Source organism: Pteropus alecto, unplaced genomic scaffold, assembly GCF_000325575.1.
Source record: "Pteropus alecto unplaced genomic scaffold, ASM32557v1 scaffold20, whole genome shotgun sequence".
Lineage (NCBI taxonomy): Eukaryota > Metazoa > Chordata > Mammalia > Chiroptera > Pteropodidae > Pteropus > Pteropus alecto.
In genome coordinates this window covers 15899605-15917752 of record NW_006436298.1, presented here as the reverse complement: position 1 = coordinate 15917752, position 18148 = coordinate 15899605, and the positions used below count along the sequence as shown (strand labels likewise).

General features: G+C 33.3%; 1 protein-coding gene and 1 pseudogene across 2 annotated transcripts in view; one reads left to right on the top strand and one right to left on the bottom strand.

Annotated features, from left to right (window-relative positions):
- Positions 1-6702, top strand: part of HAPLN1 (hyaluronan and proteoglycan link protein 1) — a 62171-nt gene extending 55469 nt beyond the window's left edge. The window contains exons 4-5 of one of the 2 annotated variants that reach the window (XM_006913198.1): positions 3711-4013; positions 5835-6702. In XM_006913198.1, the coding sequence (XP_006913260.1) occupies positions 3711-4013; positions 5835-6124 (593 nt within the window). In that variant the 3' untranslated portion in view covers positions 6125-6702. The remainder of the gene's footprint in view (positions 1-3710; positions 4014-5834) is intronic. The other variant, XM_006913199.2, reaches the window with a different exon arrangement.
- A 4439-nt stretch (positions 6703-11141) lies between these two features.
- Positions 11142-11260, bottom strand: LOC112480907 (annotated as a pseudogene).
- Positions 11261-18148: the final 6888 nt, after the last annotated feature.

The following is an 18148-nucleotide window of genomic DNA, read 5'->3' as shown; positions in this document are numbered from 1 at the left end:
CATTTTGAGGGAAAATGTATTTATTATATATGTAATACATTCAGTAGATTCAAAAACCAAAATATGTGGAAAACTAAACAATAAAATGTGTCTTTGCCATCCTCTGCCCAAAGCCCACCCTCTCTCAATGTGCCCCGCCAGTAGGAAAACTCCTCTCCGTAGTTTCTCATGTATCTGAAAGCATCTTACATTCATGAATTTCAGTCTTTCTTTAATTGAACGATGAATTTTGGCTGCATCAATAGAACACTTTTCTTCCTTATGCATATAAATATAGGTGCGTGTTTTCTAGAAGCTCCTTTCCCATCCTAGAACAGACTTGTGCCTTTGGAAAATATGTGTTTGGTCCACTAGCACATCACTGAATGTTTGACCTTCTGAATCTCATAGAATCCCATCACCTGTATGGAAATTTATTAGCTTTATGTATCTAATAAATTACAGGATATCATAAAGTGCATTTTTGTCATCTTTTCATCTCTTTTAGTTATAGTTCTTGGCTCCTGATTGCATGCCACCTGTTCTTTCAGTTTTTATTGAGTCAAATTAATATCCATGAACACTAGTTAAAATGAGGCCAAATACATAAAAAGATAGTCTGAGAACTTTTAGAAATAGAAAAATATTTCAGATATGTGCATAGCACTGCTAGACACCAGGAGAGGCACTGAGGAAGGTAAAATTATGCTACATGGTCTCTGCCTTTTTATTACTAAAAATATTTACTTTGTGGAGTTATTGAAATTTAGTTTTTGTATGTACCATGGTCCGAAAACCTTTCATATGTCTAACAAACTGATATTTGCCAAGTAGGATAATTACCCTATGCAATTATAAATCTTAAAGAATGTGTTTTCAAAACACATTTTGACTGACCAAGTATACATTATTTGGTATTATTCTTTTCCATGTGCTGTATCACTCTTTTTAATCCCCTTTGTAGTGATGCATACCACTACAGCATTTGGCTTAGGAACTTCATAGAAAAGTAAAGATCTTTTAATAATATCTTGACATATAAGTATAAAATAATTATACTTGGAAAATAACTATATAACCTTCTTTCTCACCCATGAAAGTTTAACTTTTCTTATTTTTGTAATGCTAGATGAAAGCAATCACAATTGCTTCATAATTCAGCTGTAGGAATTGTACATTTTTCCAGAGCCAAGAAAGTTTCTGTAATAATGCTCTTAGATGTTGAAATCTTAACTAGCTGGAAGAAAATAAGTAAATAAATAAAAGACTAACAAACATATAGTTCCAGAAATGCCCCTACTTGTTAGAAACATCTGATTGTTGAAATGTGCGCACTAAATGTGCACAATACAATGAAGCTTTTAAAACTTTGGCTGAGACATAAAAATTGACCTTAACGTACTTGGAATATGTTCTTTCTGGCATCATCAAACATTAATTAAAATTTATGTAAATCTTCAAGTTAATATAACAATAAGTTGACTATTCTTATAATTGAGAAATTATTTTAATATAAGATTTCACTTTGACTTTACGAAATGGTTGCATGAAATTATGTTAAATTTGAAAGGAACTCAAATAAAAATATATATAACACTAAATTTGAAACCGAATCAATCATATTTCAGTAGCATTCAATAGTTAATCAAGGGCAAATTACTAAAGAAAACATTTTTCTAATGCCCATGAGAGTCCATCAGCTATACTTGAGTGAATTTAAACCTGAAAAATTGTCTTGGCCTTTAAAATGATTATAAATTAAAATATTTTATATCCTCCACTGTTACTCTCTTGAGTCATTTGGGAAATGGAATTCAACCCAAATGGTTTCTTTCTCTCTCCACATTGAGATTCTTGAGGTCTAGCTGCCAAGGAAATCTCTACAGGATAAATTAAATATTATCCTTTTCAGCAACATTCTTGGGGTTGCTGAGTAAAGAGGATGAAGACACAAGGGAAGAGGGTGAATGGTAGCAGTTCCTTCCCAGCACGGGCTGAGTTCTTAGCTGGGTGCCTGGGCGGTTTTTAGATAGAGCCATCTCCAGCCTTCCTTGCTATCATCACTGCAGGGGACAGTGGCAACGCAGAGAGTCTTTTCTTCCTTCCTTTTGGCTCTGATTCAGCTTACAGATCCGTCAGCCAAGAACCTGAGAAAGCAGGATGAGATTAGGAAGCCTTCCTGGATCTCTGCCTGTGGTGGTGGACAGTGCCAGCTGGACTGCCCTAGAAGGACCAACGTGTACTGCAGAGGCCTTCAGTGGACCACGACTTGATTTAGGCTATTGAAATTTCTTTTTGTAGAGTCTTCCAGGACAACTTATAAAAGAAAACATTTCCTGTGTGCTGGTTATACCATTAGTGAATTGTACATTCATCTTAAAAGAGGGTCTGCAGTCTCATAAAAATAGCACATGTGCTATAATTCACCAAATTACTGTGTCAGTGGGACAATTTTTTATATTGCACATGCTAAAGTATTAATTCTAATTATATTTAAAAACTCCAAGGCAATAATCACTCTAAATAAATTGTCTTTTAGCAACTAGGAGGGACATTCTGATAGAGTGGTCCTTCTTAAAGTCTGGCAAGTGGTACACCTTTGCTTTCTTATGTAATCCTTAACCTTTAGAGAAATTGTACAGAGAGTTGTGAGACAACTCAATCACTTCCCATGATTATTTGACTGACGAGGATGCTTTTGGAAAACCATTCATCTCCCTGGGCAAAGTCAAGCACCAAGTCACACAGTTTACGTTTGCTCTTTAAAATATTTAATTCTTCAGCATTAACTTAATCAACAGGTGTTTATTATGTACATACCTTGTAGAGGACAAGCTTGGGAATTTTTTTTTCTATTTGTAATAAAAATTTTTTTAAAGCTTAGTTTTGATTTGTAATATAGAAATAGAAAAGCTGAAAAATAGTAATGGAAATATTTTTAAATAAAAGCCCTTATTTTAGTTGTACTGTTCAACAACAGAAAAGAAAAAAAGATTAGGGGCTACAGTAAAAATTTAAACGTGAGAGCCCCAATGTGCCTCACTGTAAAGGATTATCTTATTAATATGAAATAAGACTGCTTAATTCAGTTTTTGTTAGATATGCAAAAGAATTCACTTTTGGGTTTCTCCAAATCAGAAGCCTCCTGAGTGAAAGTTATTTATCTCCAAGTTTTTAGCAGTACATGTAAAAGGAGGTATATATATCTACATTTGAATAATTTAACATGTTTTTATACATTTAAAAGACTATATAAAACTAATTACTAATTATATAAGACTAATACTAAGAAAAAAATACTGCGAATTTTGATCAACACCTTTTCTCTCAGCACTATTTCTACATCCTTTACCACTATTAATATTCGATAATGACTTTTTTCCATTTGAAAGGGGCTTAGTAGGAATCCGTTTTAGGGTTAATAACCAGTGGCAGATGGAGGGTTATTTGGAAAATATAATCTGCAGAAAGGAGAAATTTTAAGGCCTGAGTTGAACTCTTAGCAAAAGAGGTAAACCACTGAAATTATCAAACCACATATCTAATTTTGAGATGCTCAGAGCCAGAGGCTGTTTGAAGGGGAAAGGGACTATGAGAAACAATTGCAAGTTGATCAAAAACTACTACTTCATATGATGGAGATTCTATTATGTTTTTTCACCAGTCAAATGGGATTCGCTCATAGTTCCTTTTTGTGCCACTGATGATCCTGTGCTTTCTCCCTTGGACAGGTGTGGTATTCCCTTACTTTCCACGACTGGGGCGCTACAATCTCAACTTTCACGAGGCACAGCAGGCTTGTCTGGAACAAGATGCTGTGGTTGCCTCCTTTGACCAGCTGTATGATGCCTGGCGAGGTGGATTGGACTGGTGCAACGCTGGCTGGCTCAGCGATGGCTCTGTGCAATACCCCATCACCAAGCCGAGAGAGCCCTGCGGAGGCCAGAACACAGTGCCCGGTGTCAGGAACTACGGGTTTTGGGATAAAGCTAAAAGCAGATATGATGTGTTCTGTTTTACATCCAACTTCAATGGTAGGATATTAACTGTACTGCCCTATATCAGAGACCAATACCTACGAGGACACTTCACTTGACTTAATCTTAAAATTAATCACTTAATCTCATCTACAAGAGGAGGGGAGAGGTGGGGAAGGGAAGGAAAGGAAAAGGAAAAAAGATTTAAGGAGTAGCTTCAGTTTGAAAAGATGCAAAAGTTCTTTAATGTCATATTTTTTTTTAAATCCACAAAAGTCAAGCAAAGGTGCTTATTTCCACTATTGCTAGGTGTTATTGCATTCAATTGTTATTATGACATAGTTTAAACTGTGATATTGTCTGGGGTTTGTCGATGACTGATTCGTTGTATTCAACATGACTCCCCACTCTACCTTCCTCCATCGAGAACTAGCCACATAATTTGTGGGCCCAAGCGAAATGAAAATGTAGGCTCCTTGTTCACAAATTATTGAGAATTTTAAGATGGTAATAACAGGCCATTAAACCAATTATGGGGCTCTGTGTAACTGCGCAGGTCACACATCCATGAAACAAACCCTGGCCCCATCATTTTATATTTTAGTTCCCTGGTGACATGCTTTGGGAAAAATAGCAAGGGATCAAGGATCAACAAACTTTCTGTAAAGAGCTATATAAATATTTTTGGCTTTGTGGGCCATATTGTCTTGTTTGCAACTACTAAATCAATGTAGCTTTGTAGGTAGTAACACAAAAGCAGCCATAGAAGTTATTAAATGGATGGGTGTGGCTATGTTCTAATAAAACTTTGACTGATGTGCTGTATGTAGTTTGCCTACCCCTGGTATACACGATAGAATTCACCCTCTAGCTAATGCTTCGATGGCTTCTACCCTTTCTCTAAATCACATCATCTTAGTCTAGAAAGAACTGGCAAACATTAATTTGTACTTGGATAATCTATAGTAAATGAGGCACAGGGAGATATCACATCACAATGTGTAATCAGATAAGAGAGCGATTATATTCTACCAGAAATTTAAAGTCTGAGAAAGTCTTCAGGTGGTGTGTACCACTTCAGTCAGCTGATGTCATATTTTATACATTTTATGCATATATAATATATATCGAAGGAATCTCGGTAATTAACACTGTTTAAGAAGTGATTCAGACTAACTTGCTTTCTTGTGAAATTAAAAAAAAAACAAAACCTGTTAGATATCAGGGCTCTCACAGAGGAAAGTTGGAAAAAATAAATAAATTCATCTTCTCTGCTAGTGAGTGAACAGACTAGGTTCACATTCTGAGCCCGTATTATTTATGGCAAGTGACTTCCTGTATTTTTTGCATTTTCATACTGTAGTCTTTGAATAAGAATAATGTCTTATTGATACCTGTAATGAAAAGGACTTGAGGGCTTTTGATATTTTTTAAATGGACTTTTTATGTCAGGAATGTTTTTTGATCTTTTCACATTCAAATTTTGCCTCTCCAGAAACTTGTACTGGGGTTCAGTCTTGCTACAGCTAGAATTTAAATAGCTCTTGCTTTTAACATGGAATTCTGTCTTCTCTGGTGCCATAGAAGGGCCCTTTTAGTCACTAATTAGCTAACAGAAACTGCATCTGTCATTTCTCTTTTCTTTTTTAAAGCTATAAAAGGGCACGTCTGAACATGTATTAAGGGGAAAAGAAAAAAACTAATTTAATGAAAAGTGACCCAGAGCACTACATTTAATTCAGGATCCTATGTTCCAAAAGCTTTACAGACATTGTTCTATATCCCACTTCATTGAGAAACATTTCCATTTTGAGCTCCTTCTATCCCTGTGTGTCTCATTGGCAGGCAGTCTCATTGACTCTCTCCTTCTCTCTGCAGGCCGTTTTTACTACCTGATCCACCATACCAAGCTGACTTATGATGAAGCGGTGCAAGCTTGTCTCGATGATGGTGCTCAGATTGCGAAAGTGGGCCAGATATTTGCTGCCTGGAAACTTCTGGGATATGACCGCTGCGATGCGGGCTGGTTGGCGGATGGCAGTGTCCGCTACCCTATTTCTAGGCCAAGAAAGCGCTGCAGTCCTACTGAGGCTGCGGTGCGCTTCGTGGGTTTCCCAGATAAAAAATATAAGCTGTATGGTGTCTACTGCTTCAGAGCATACAACTGAGCGTGCCCCTTAGAGCACGTCAGTTTTAAAGTCGTTAAGAACATGTGAAAGGTTTTTTTTCAATATGAACTCATGCAAGTTACCAAAACTGTGATAACCCTTTTTTACTTACTGTAAAGAATCCTTTTCATAAAGATCAATTCATTAATTTGTTTTTGTAAAGCTATCATTCAATATATATTATAAATTAATATAATTTTAAGGGAAGTGATACATAAGGAGGCTTTAGAGCCAAACTGTTTATGCTACATCATCCCAACGAAGTATCCTTTCATGAACGGGGCATGCAATAGCTTGAGGATTGCTAGGATTAAATTAAGGGACATAAAGCTACTCAGAGCGGCAGCTTCCACAAGCACAAATTTTTCACATTTGTACAATTTTGAAATGTACTACAATAAACAAATTAGAGCAACAGATTTGAAATACAGGCTTCTTTACATAAACTGAGATTCTGAGGTATTAAACAGAACTCAGTTTCACAAGAGAATAATCTACACTTTTCTAAAAGTTAATATTTCAAGTCTCCAATACAATATTTTACTCTTTAAAGTCCTGCCTTTTTGACCAAAAAAAAAAAAAAATCATATGGACTCCAATGCATAGTAACAAGCACAGTAAAAACTCCTTAATAGCCCCATTTATGTAAAGTATTAAAGTTAAATAAGCAGATAATATTTAACCAATGAGAGACTCCTACCTTCTTCTAATTAAAATTACACATGCCTAAGAAGAATTGTTTTATCTTTTGAGTAGCTTTACTGAGTTATATTTAAATTCTAAGGGCCATTTGCTAAGCAGCATTTAGCATCTACTCAGGGCAGTTATATAGATAAACTGCTGGACAGAAAAACTGTAAAATTTAGCAGCTTGGTTTTATGTTAACCTATGAAATATTATTGTCCTATAAAAATAACCTTAAACTATTTAATAATTTCTTATTTACATTACATTAAAAAATTCAAATCATAAAAGGAGTGAATAACTACACACTTGCCTAACCAAGAAATAAGAACCCAACTTTTAAAATTCTTATTTCTCCTATTTGTATATACATTAGAAAGCCCAATTGGTGCCTGTGTTTGGGGAAAAAAGTAGTTCTTAATCTTCCTCCACATAGAAAATGTGGTCAGTGATGTCACTTTCTTTACTGGTCATTAGGCATAAGTGAAACACTGAAGCTGTCATCAAAGTGTTTACATTAAAATCTTCAGGGTTATAAGTTAAAGGGTAGTGCCAGGTTCAGAAAAACAACTTTCCACATTAGCAACTCCAATCTTAAATAAAGCTCTGTTTTCCTATATTTTTATGATTGTTGAGACCCTACAGGGACCAATATTTGTATTCAAATTACGCTTCATGGTTTCCCATTGTTTCACAATAAGTTCTAATAAATGGGATTTAGTATAATAATCCAAGTATGATGCAGCTGGTATACTTTCATGAATGTTTTTGTGTAGATTTTCCTCCCATGAACATGAGTAAATAAATTTGTTTCCTGAATTGATTGTGGTTGCATTTAAAGCTCTGTAATAATTCTAATAAATTTACTTTCCAAATGTAGAGTTACATGTGTGAAAGGTATAGAACAATTGGAAGTCCATGAAACCATAAGTATATTCATACATTATCTAGACAAAATATCATAAATAAAAGTAGATCACTTATCAAAAGTATATCTGGAAATTTTCAGATGCTTTAATATTAAAAGATGACAATGTATGCATGCTCATTTTTATATTAGGTTGGATATACAAATTGTACAAAAATATAAATCCAAAGAGATTGTGAGGTTTAACTCAAACACTGCTGATACAAATAGAACTCAAACTTTTAAATTACAAATACCTGAATGATCTAGAATAAGATGAATATATTACTTTTTAAAGAGAAGACTATCTCCAAAAGAGTGACTCTAACACATCTCAAAAATGGGGGTTTGCTCACTGGAGGAAGCCCATACTTGAACAATTATTACCCACGTTACAAGAATTTTATTGGAAATGAAAGTGGGAACAAATTTCTTTTGAAGCAGATATATAATTTTTAGTTAATGCTGCAGAATTCTACCTTTATAATGTTAACTATAGTAGCATTTCTTAACTTTTGAATACTTACTAGTATAGGAACTGGTGCTGATCAAAAACTCTGGATTGACTGTTAGGTGATTAAATTCTATGCTGATTGCACACCATATTTCCATGCTTGTAAAAAAAAAAAAAAGAAAGAAAGAAAGAAAGAAAACAAGGTTAAATAATGAATACTGCCAGGCAGAATTTTTATCTTTGAACTTCCCCTAAAGGATGAGAATCTGCTTTCCCCTTTGGTCTTCTACTTGAATAAGTTGTAGTGTTTTGTTTTGTTTTGTTTTGTTTTGTTTTAATGTTATTATTTTGCCATTTTCCCACCAAATGTCTTATTTCCTACTTTATTCCCCAAAATATCTCACTAAGAATGTCAGAAAATAAAAGGTTATCCTAATACAATTCCTAATAGAAAGTTCAAACAATACTTATTCAGAAATCACTCAGACATGGATTCCAATAGTATCAGAGCTAAAATGGGATAAAATGGGAGTCAGGGTTAGGAAATCTTGTTTTGATCATTTTGTCCATAATTAATACTTGTGCCTCATATAAGGAACAAATTTTATCTGCAAGTTTCACTGAAACACCTACGTTTGAAAACCTAAATAAGAAGAAGAAATGATTCACATAAAAAGACAATAAGAATGGAAACAAGTTAATCACATTAACACTGGAAGCCATCTTTTAATGACTGCTGCCATATTTTATCAGTAATTTTTAGTCAAATATGGTATTTGTAAATTTAAACCTTCTCTCATAGAAAGGGGGCCGGTACCTGTTAAAGTTTTATTTTATGCAATAATATAGTTGCTTATTATTTTGGCAATTAGAATTATACTCAAAGAAGATTCCAATTTGGTTGCTGGCAGCCATACTGGGTTTCTTGATTTCAGTGCTCCAAAGACTATGGTGGTCTCATGACGTAGCCGACCACTAGGACGAGAGAATTAAAAAGGAATAACTATCAGTTTTCAGCATGGAATGCATCAAGAATGATCAATGGATAACTGACAGTTTTGTTGAAAAGTTAACTGTATCATAGCTCACGACTGCCAGAGCAGCAATGATGTACAACAAAAGAAATAAAACAGACAAGAAGTCATTAAGGCTCCTGATTACAAGAAAATCAGTGTTTAAAGGCATTTACTACCTACTGAGTGCAAATCAGGAAAAGAACCAATCTGTATTACAAAAAAAAAAAAAAATTGTTTTCATTTTCTGTAAGATACAATGAACTGGTAAACATTAAAAGTCAATTTTGTGTTACTGCAGTATCTTTTGATTCTTCTGAGTTATATAACCTTAGCTATTATTCTTCGTATCAAACTCGAAATACATCATTTCAAGAAAAGACATCTGGCCCATTCTCGTTCTGATACATTTGAGTTCAAATTGTAAACATAGCCATTTTCATTTCCTGGGATTTTTGCAAAGTTAAAGGAGAAAAGGCATATCTATGGCTTTGCTAAATTAGCAATAGTACTATGCCAAATCTATTGGCTTTTTTAACTTTTTCTATGATTCAAAGCATTTATTTTACTCATTAGGTTAATGATCCCAAAAATCTGTGGTGTCACTGATAAGATTAAAATACTTGAGATATTTTATGACTTCAATTATTAGTACTGAATTAAGAATTTTTATTTTCATAATAAACTTCTTACACTCCTATAACAAAGAACATATTTTTCAATATTTCTACCCTTCCCTGAACTTTCAATGTGGAAAATAGTTTCTGTATTTTGTTAGTATACAGAATGGATTCTTAGATACAATGACTTGAACACAAACCCACCCTAAAAAGTTTGAGTCATTGATATTCAAATAGAAAAATGCACTTAAATTTTTCCCATGCTTATTTAGAATACATTGAACAACCCTGAAGAAAAAAAATTCAAGGGTAGCATGAAATTAAAGTATCTTCTTTTAGTGTTTAAATGCTCATACAGATGAAGGATATCATCTTTATTTTACCTTCAAATTTCATGTATTACTATAGCCTAATCATAAACAAAACCTGCTTGGTACTAACCTTTGAAGGATTCTATGGAGTTTCATAATTCTTAATTAAAAAGAAATTAAACTGTTGAGATGTGATGTTCTTAGTTCCAATCAAGTGATTTTTCTTGAATAAAATGGCCCCTGTCCAGGATGGTCAGATAGGCAGGGAGAGTAATAAAAGCAAAGTATTATTGGGGAATATGAGGAAAATAACGTGAACTAAGAAGAAACTGACACTAAAAGTATAAGAAAAAGATATTTCCTTTCTTGGCTCAATTTCTTGGGCCCCTCCATTTAGGATTATTTTGAGGCACAGCTTAAGATGCCTCTGTAGTCTTTGCTTCTCAGTAGGTAATATATCAGGAAACTGACAGCAGGCTACATACCCCAGTCTTAGGGAGGAAATCTACTGCACAGATTTCCCCGCCCCTCCCCCCCCCAAAGAAGCAAACAAAGCTTATTTATTTTCTCTGTATTACTTTCAGGCCAATAAAGTTTTGTCATTTTTATAGCCACTCATCATCTGAAACAACTTGGGTCAGCCCAGGGGGTGATTCCATGTCTTTCTTGAAATAAACCAATTTTCCTTCTCAAATTATCTCTGTCCTCTGGGGCTGTTCAGCATCAACCACCTCAGCTATTAAGAGGTGACTCTTTCATTTAGTTGGTAGCTGACTGCAGCCTGAGCTCCATTTATTCTAGGGAATCTTCCCCAGGTGGAGAGAAAGCTCAGATTCTCTATTATCTAACAATTAAACTTGGTTTTATCAACAAATGTAAGAAGATTCTTAGATGGTGATGGAATTCCAAGAATATTCCTATATTTTTCTTTTTTTCTATTTTTTTAGGCAAGGCAACTAAGGGGTGACCTCACAGATTGCAGGAACCTTGTCAGTTTACAATCCCTTATTTTTATTTTTATTTTTTAACACCTACAGCACCTGGTCTTCCTAGGTGGTCTCCCATCCAGGTACTAACCAGGCCCGAGGCTGCTTAGCTTCGGAGATCAGACCGGATCGGGCTTGTTCAGTGTAGCATGGTCATAGATCCATATTTTTCTTTCTAAGGAAGGGGCTCAATAGCCAACTTTTTATCTTGCTTGAAATATCTGTTTTTGTTTTGTTTCGTTTTTCTCGTTTCTCTCACTGATTTTCATCAATGAAAATTCTGTCTTCCAAAATTCATATGTATTTGTAGAGCACAGATAAAGCGAGTTTGAGGTTTTAGAGTCTTTGAAAAGCCCTTCTTTAAAGATGCTGAGAATCTCGCATGAGAATCTAAAACAGAGCGGCAGAACCACTCATTTATTATTCTGATGAATAAACATACTTGTGTGTAATGATTGCTGTGAGCCCAGGGAAAAGATAAATAAAGTCCTTTGGGGTTCTTCCTGTGTTCCAGTTCTGCCAAATTGAACATCCTTGTTCTATGGGAAGATATTAATATACATGAAAGTTCAGTAATCTGTTAAAGCAGTTGTACTCAGCATACTGAAATCACCTTGAGAAATTTCGAAAAACAGCGAGGTCAGGGTCTGTCCTCAACAGATTACAAGGGTATAACCTGGACACGAGAAGTTTTAAACCTCCTACAAGCCCTAGTTAATTATAATATGCAGTCAGGGTTGAGAACCAATTGTCTTAACTAATTTTGGAGGAAAAATAAAATCATTCAATTGCTATATAATTAAATTGATAGTCATAGCATATGATTAAAAATAATTTTAAAAATAGTATAATTAGTTTGAATTTGATAGAACTTAGAATGTTCTTCAAATGTAAATATTTAATTTATTTGACTTACTCTTTTATTCCAGTGATAATTCTCATTATATTAGCAAATGTGTATCTAATAAGCTACATACCTGCTTGCTTGTCTCATTATTGTCATTTCCGTAAAAATGACATTAAACTATTTATATATTATCCTGACAGCAAACACTTTACCATCTAAAATACTGAAATCCAAGGGCTATCACAGTAACTGTGTAAACATTTTGAGGACAAGAATTCAAGTTTCACATTGAAGTTAATAATCTCTGAGATGTCAGTTATAGCTTGGAAAAAAAAAAAAAAAACCTATGTCCCCTGAAAGCTTTGCATTGCAAACACAAGCCTTCAGACAAAAAAAATAAAACAAAATAAAGAGCCAACACAGTGCTGGCAAAATAGGAAAGGGGACTGGGGAAGCAGGGGTGGGGAGGAGACAAAGAGAAAGACAGAAAAGGGAGGAGAGAAGAGAAAAAAATTCTACCTTTGTCCTGAGTAAGGATATATGATTTGATGGAATCAGTTTACCAAGTACTAGAGAAAACTGTCTACTTTTTAAAACTCTAAGTAACAAGAAAAATTTCAAATAAACTATCTGACCTTACACCTAAAAAAAAGAACAACAAATGAAATCTAAAGTGAGAAGAAAGGAAATAATAAAGAACAGAGAGGAAATTAACAAATAGTATTTAAAACAATACAAAATATCAATGAAACCAAGAGCTCATTCTTTGGAAAGATAAAGAAAATTGATAAACCTTTAAACAAACTCATAAAAAAAAAAGGAGAGGACCCAAATAAATAAAATCAAACATGAAACAGAAGTGACAACTGACACCACAGAAATACAAAGAATTGTAAGAAAATACTACAAACAATTATATGTAACAAATTAGATAATCTGGAAGAAACTGATACATTCTTAGAAACATACAATCTTCCAAGACCAAATCAAAAAGAAACAGAAAATCTGAACAGACTGATTACTACTAATGAAACATAATCAGTAATCAAAAAATTCCCAACGAACAACAGTCCTGGACCAGATGATTTCACAAGTGCATTTTAGCAAACATTCAAAGAAGAATTAACACCTATCCTTTTCAAACTATTCCAAAAACTTCTAGAGGATGTAAGGTTCCCTAATTCTTTTTACAAGGCCACCATTAACTTGATTCCAAAACAAAGACATTACAAAAAAAGAAAACTGCAGGCCAATATCCCTGATGAACATAGATGGAAAAATCTTCAACAAACTACCAGCAAACCAAATTTAACAATATTTTTAAAAGATCATACACAATGATCAAGTGGGATTTATTGCTGGGATGCAAGTTCGCTTCAATATTTGCAAATCAATTAATGTGATACATCACATAAACAAAACAAAAAATAAAAATTATATGAACATATCTATAGATACAGAAAAAAATGTTTAACAAATTTCATCATCCATTTATGATAAAAATTCTCAGCAAAATGGGAATTGGGGAAACTTACCTCAACATAATAAAGGCCATATATGACAAACATACAGCTAACATCATACTCAACAGGGAAAAGCTAAAAGCATTTTCTTTACAATCTGGAACAAGACAAGGATGCCCACTTTCACCACCTTTATTCAACACGGTATTGGAAGTTCTAGCCACAACAATCAGACAAGAAAGAGAAATAAAAGGCATCCAAATTGGAAAGGAAGAAGTAAAAGTGTCATTATTTGCAGATGACATGATACTATATATACAGAATCCTAAATATTCTACCAAAAAACTATTAAAACTGATAAATGAATTCAGTAAAGTAGTATACAAAATTAATAATCAGAAATTGATTGCATTTTTATATATCAATAATGAACTATCAGAAAAAAAATTTAAAAACAATTCAATTTATAATTGCATCAAAAATAAATTTAAAAAATATCTAGGAATAAATTTAACCAAGGAGATTAAATCATCTGTACTCAGAAAATTATAAGACATTGAAAAAGAAAGAAATTGAAGAAGATATAAATAAATGGAAGCATACACCAATATACCATGTTCATGGATAGATGCAATTAACATAGTTAAAATGGCCATACTACTCAAAGTAATCTGTAGATTCAATGTAATTCCTATCAAAATATCAATGGCATTTTTTACAAGACTAGAACAAATAATCCTACAATTTATATGAAACCACGAAAGTCTTCAAATAGCCACAGAAATCTTGAGAAAGAAGAACAAAGTTGGAGGTATCAAGCCACCTGATATCAAACTATACTGCATGGCTATAGTAATCAAAGCAGTATGGTGCTGGCATAAAAACAGACAGCTAAATCAATGGAACAGAATAGAGAGCCCAGAAATAAGCCCACATCTATATGGTCATTTAATCTATGATGAAAGAGGCAAGAATATATAATGGGATAAAGACAGTCTTTTCAATAAATGATGTTGGGAAAACTGAACAGGTACGTGCAAAAAAAATGATATTGGGAAAACTGGACAGATATGTGCAAAAAAATGAAACTGGACCACCTTCCTATACCATATACAAGAATAAATTCAAAATAGATTAAAGACTTTAATGTAAGACCCCAAACCATAAAACTCCTAGAAGAAAACATAGGCAGTAATCTCTCTGACATGGCTCCAAGTAATATATATTTTTTTGATGTATCTATTTAGACAATGGAAACAAAAGAAAAAATAAACAAATGGCACTATATCAAATTAAAAACTTTTTGCACAGTGAAAGAAACCACCAACAAAATGAAAAAACAACCTACTGAATGGAAGAAGATATTTTTCAATGTTACACTGATAAGGGGTTAATATCCAACAGATTTAAAGAACTCACACAGCTCAACACCAAAAGAAACAAATAATCCAATTTAAAAATGGGCAGAGGACCTGAATAGACATTTCTCCAAGGAGGACATGCAGACAGTCAATAGACATATGAAAAGTTGCTCAATGTCACCAATCATTAGAGAAATGCAAATTAAAACCACAATGAGTTATAACCTCACACCTGTCAGAATGGCTATCAACAATAAATCAAAAAACAAGTGTTGGTGAGGATGTGGAGAAAAGAGAACCCTTGTGTCTTGCTGGTGAGATTGTAAATTGGTGCAGTTACTATGGAAAACAGTATGGAGGTTTCTCAGAAAATTAAAAATAGAACTACCTTATAAACCAGCAATTCTAATTCTGGATATTTATCCAAAGAAATCCAAAACATGAATCTAAAAAGATATATGCACTCTTATGTTCATTGCAGCATTTATAATAGCCAAGGTATGGAAGCAACCTATGTAACCATCAATTACTGATTATGAATAAAGAAGAGGTGGTACATATATACAATAGAATATTACTCAGCCATAAAAAAGAATGAAATTTGACCATTTGTGACAACATGGAGGGCATTTGTTAAGTGATATGTCAGACAGAGGAAGACAAATACCATATGATTTCACTTATATGTGGAATCTAAAGAACAAAATTAATGAACAAATGAACAGATATAGACTCATAGATACAGAGAATAAACTGATGGCTGCCAATGGCAGGAGGGTTGGAGAACTTGGTGAAAAAGGTGAAGATATTAAGAAGTACAAATTGGTAGTTGCAAAATAGTCATGGGGATGTAAAGTACAGGATAAAGAACATAGTCAATAATATAACGAATTATATGGTGCCAGGTGGGTTAATACATTTATCAAGGTGGTCACTTCGTAAGTTATATAAACTTCTAACCACCATGCTGCACACTTGAAACTAATATAAAATAATATTGAATGTTAACTGTAATTGAAAAAATGTAATAATAATAATAATAACTCTAAGTATATATGTTCAAATATATAAATACTGCTGTTTTCTAAAAGCGTATTTATTTTATGGTATCATATTTATGAAACATGCATTCCTTATTACTTATCACTAATTCACTCATCAAATAAAAGACATTGGGCTCTTGATAATCTGAAGACATCATCAAATATAGGTTAAGACAACAGACACTAGAGCCAGGGTGTCAAATTTCAAATCCAGTTTTGCCACATTCTGTTTCTAGGCAAATTATATAACATTTCTTGACCTTGGTTTCCCCATCTAACGGTAGAGCTGTTAATATTAATGATGTCATTAATGCTTGTCTCATTGGGATATAAAATTTGAATGAGTTAATATATTTTGGTAATACCTAACATACTATATACCACACTGCGCTAAATATTTTACATAAACAATTTGCTTAATCCACTTAATCCTGTAATATAGGTACTATTACCTACATTTTTTAAATGAGGAAACAAGGGCCCAGAGAGGTTAAATGACCTGCCCGAAGTCACATAGTTCCTTGTCAATAGCAAAGTGAAGGTTTAAATCAAGAGATGGTTCAGGGAGTCGCTCTCTTAACCACTGCACCATCCTTAACCTCATGGGAAATGATGGAACAGCTCCTAGTACATAGTAAGCAGTCTATAAGTATTAGCTCTTATTATATTATAATATATACATAGATCCACAAGTCAAATAGACAAATAGGCCTCATCTGAAAAAAAAAGGGATCATAGTACCAACATTATAAGTTTTTTCTCATAATTAAATGAGATTACTTGAAGATAGAAAGTTCATTATCATTCATCATTACATACTACCTTAAATATCACATTATTATTGTTCATTTTGTTACTATGTAAATCTTTACCATATAATTAAAATTTTCATTTGCATATGTTCTCGGTCATTAAGCTAAATTATATATTTACAAAAGCATGGATTATTAATGTTATTTTAATAATTCTCCACTCTCACCTCAAAGGCTAGCATAGTACTATAGATGTAGTTTGAAAATTAATAACATTCTTATCATAAATTAACAAACATTTATAGTAAAAATACTAGAAAATGTAGATAAAAACAAAAAGGAAATAAAAATCATTTGTAATCTAAATTTCCGGGAGGGGACAGTTTAATTTTGTTTAATAATATCATATTTTCCATTATGTATGTGAATGGGTCATAGTTTTCAATAAAAATTAGATCAGCATTATAGATTTTAATTAAACATTTGCTAAATTAACTAATTGATTAATCAACTCTAAATAATAAATCGTGTCATTAATAAAACTATAGGTGGTTTCCTAAATAGACTGTGGGTTTGATATAGCTGTCTGAGTCCACTGCAACTCACCTTGATGTAAGCAAAAGACATGAACAATACAATTCGATAATAACTTGGCTTTAAATGTCCCTTACTACCTTTTAGCTTAATTCTATGGCTCCCACAGGGAACACAGGGAGGCCAATGGTCTGGCATTGGCAAAGGGACTAGGACTTGCCCCTTCTTTCTCCAACTTTAGGCACTCAAAAGAAAGACTGAAGGCTAAAGATATGGAAGCTTCCTATCAGAATACTTCCTTGCAAAAGAAAAAATAAAGTTTTATTTTGTATACTCTCCATTGGGAAGAATAATTTTAAATTCTAAAGAAAAGAATGACATCAATTACCTAACTGGATTAAAAAGGATAAACATTAATTAAAAGGTGAACTAACAACAGTTAGTCGACACCAAAAAGGTACAGGTAACTGCTGACATATGATAAGTACATTGAAGACTAGCTCTATACTAAAGGGTCAGTGAAGGAAAAGTGTAGGCATCAGAACTTGGAGGGTTTTAGTGGGACAGCACTCTTCAAGATGAACTTTAGAAACAGAATCACAGCATAGCAGTGTCTAGAAACTGCTGCCTAATACTTTAGAGAGCCCATGGAGGCAAGCTAGCAATTGGTCTGCAGAAATACCTCATCTCATTTGCTAAAACACTGTTTACGGGTCAGTTTTGACATGCAATGTAAATAAACTCTTTCCAATTGTGTTTGAAATAGTATAAGGATAAATAAAACACTGAAAATATAATCAAAGTTTATTCTTATTTGAAATGTAAAAATGTCATGATTCTTCAGACATAGAAGCCTTTAAAAACTAAAATCTATAAGCACGCAATATTGATCTGAGGCTATGAAATTTATTCCCTTCTATGCAAATAATCAAAAATGTCAGTTAAAAAAATCTGTGTTGTCTTTATGATCTCAATTATCTGCAACCAATTAATATGCCTAGTAAATCCCCAAAAGAAATACACTAATATATTCATGGGGGATATCCTTT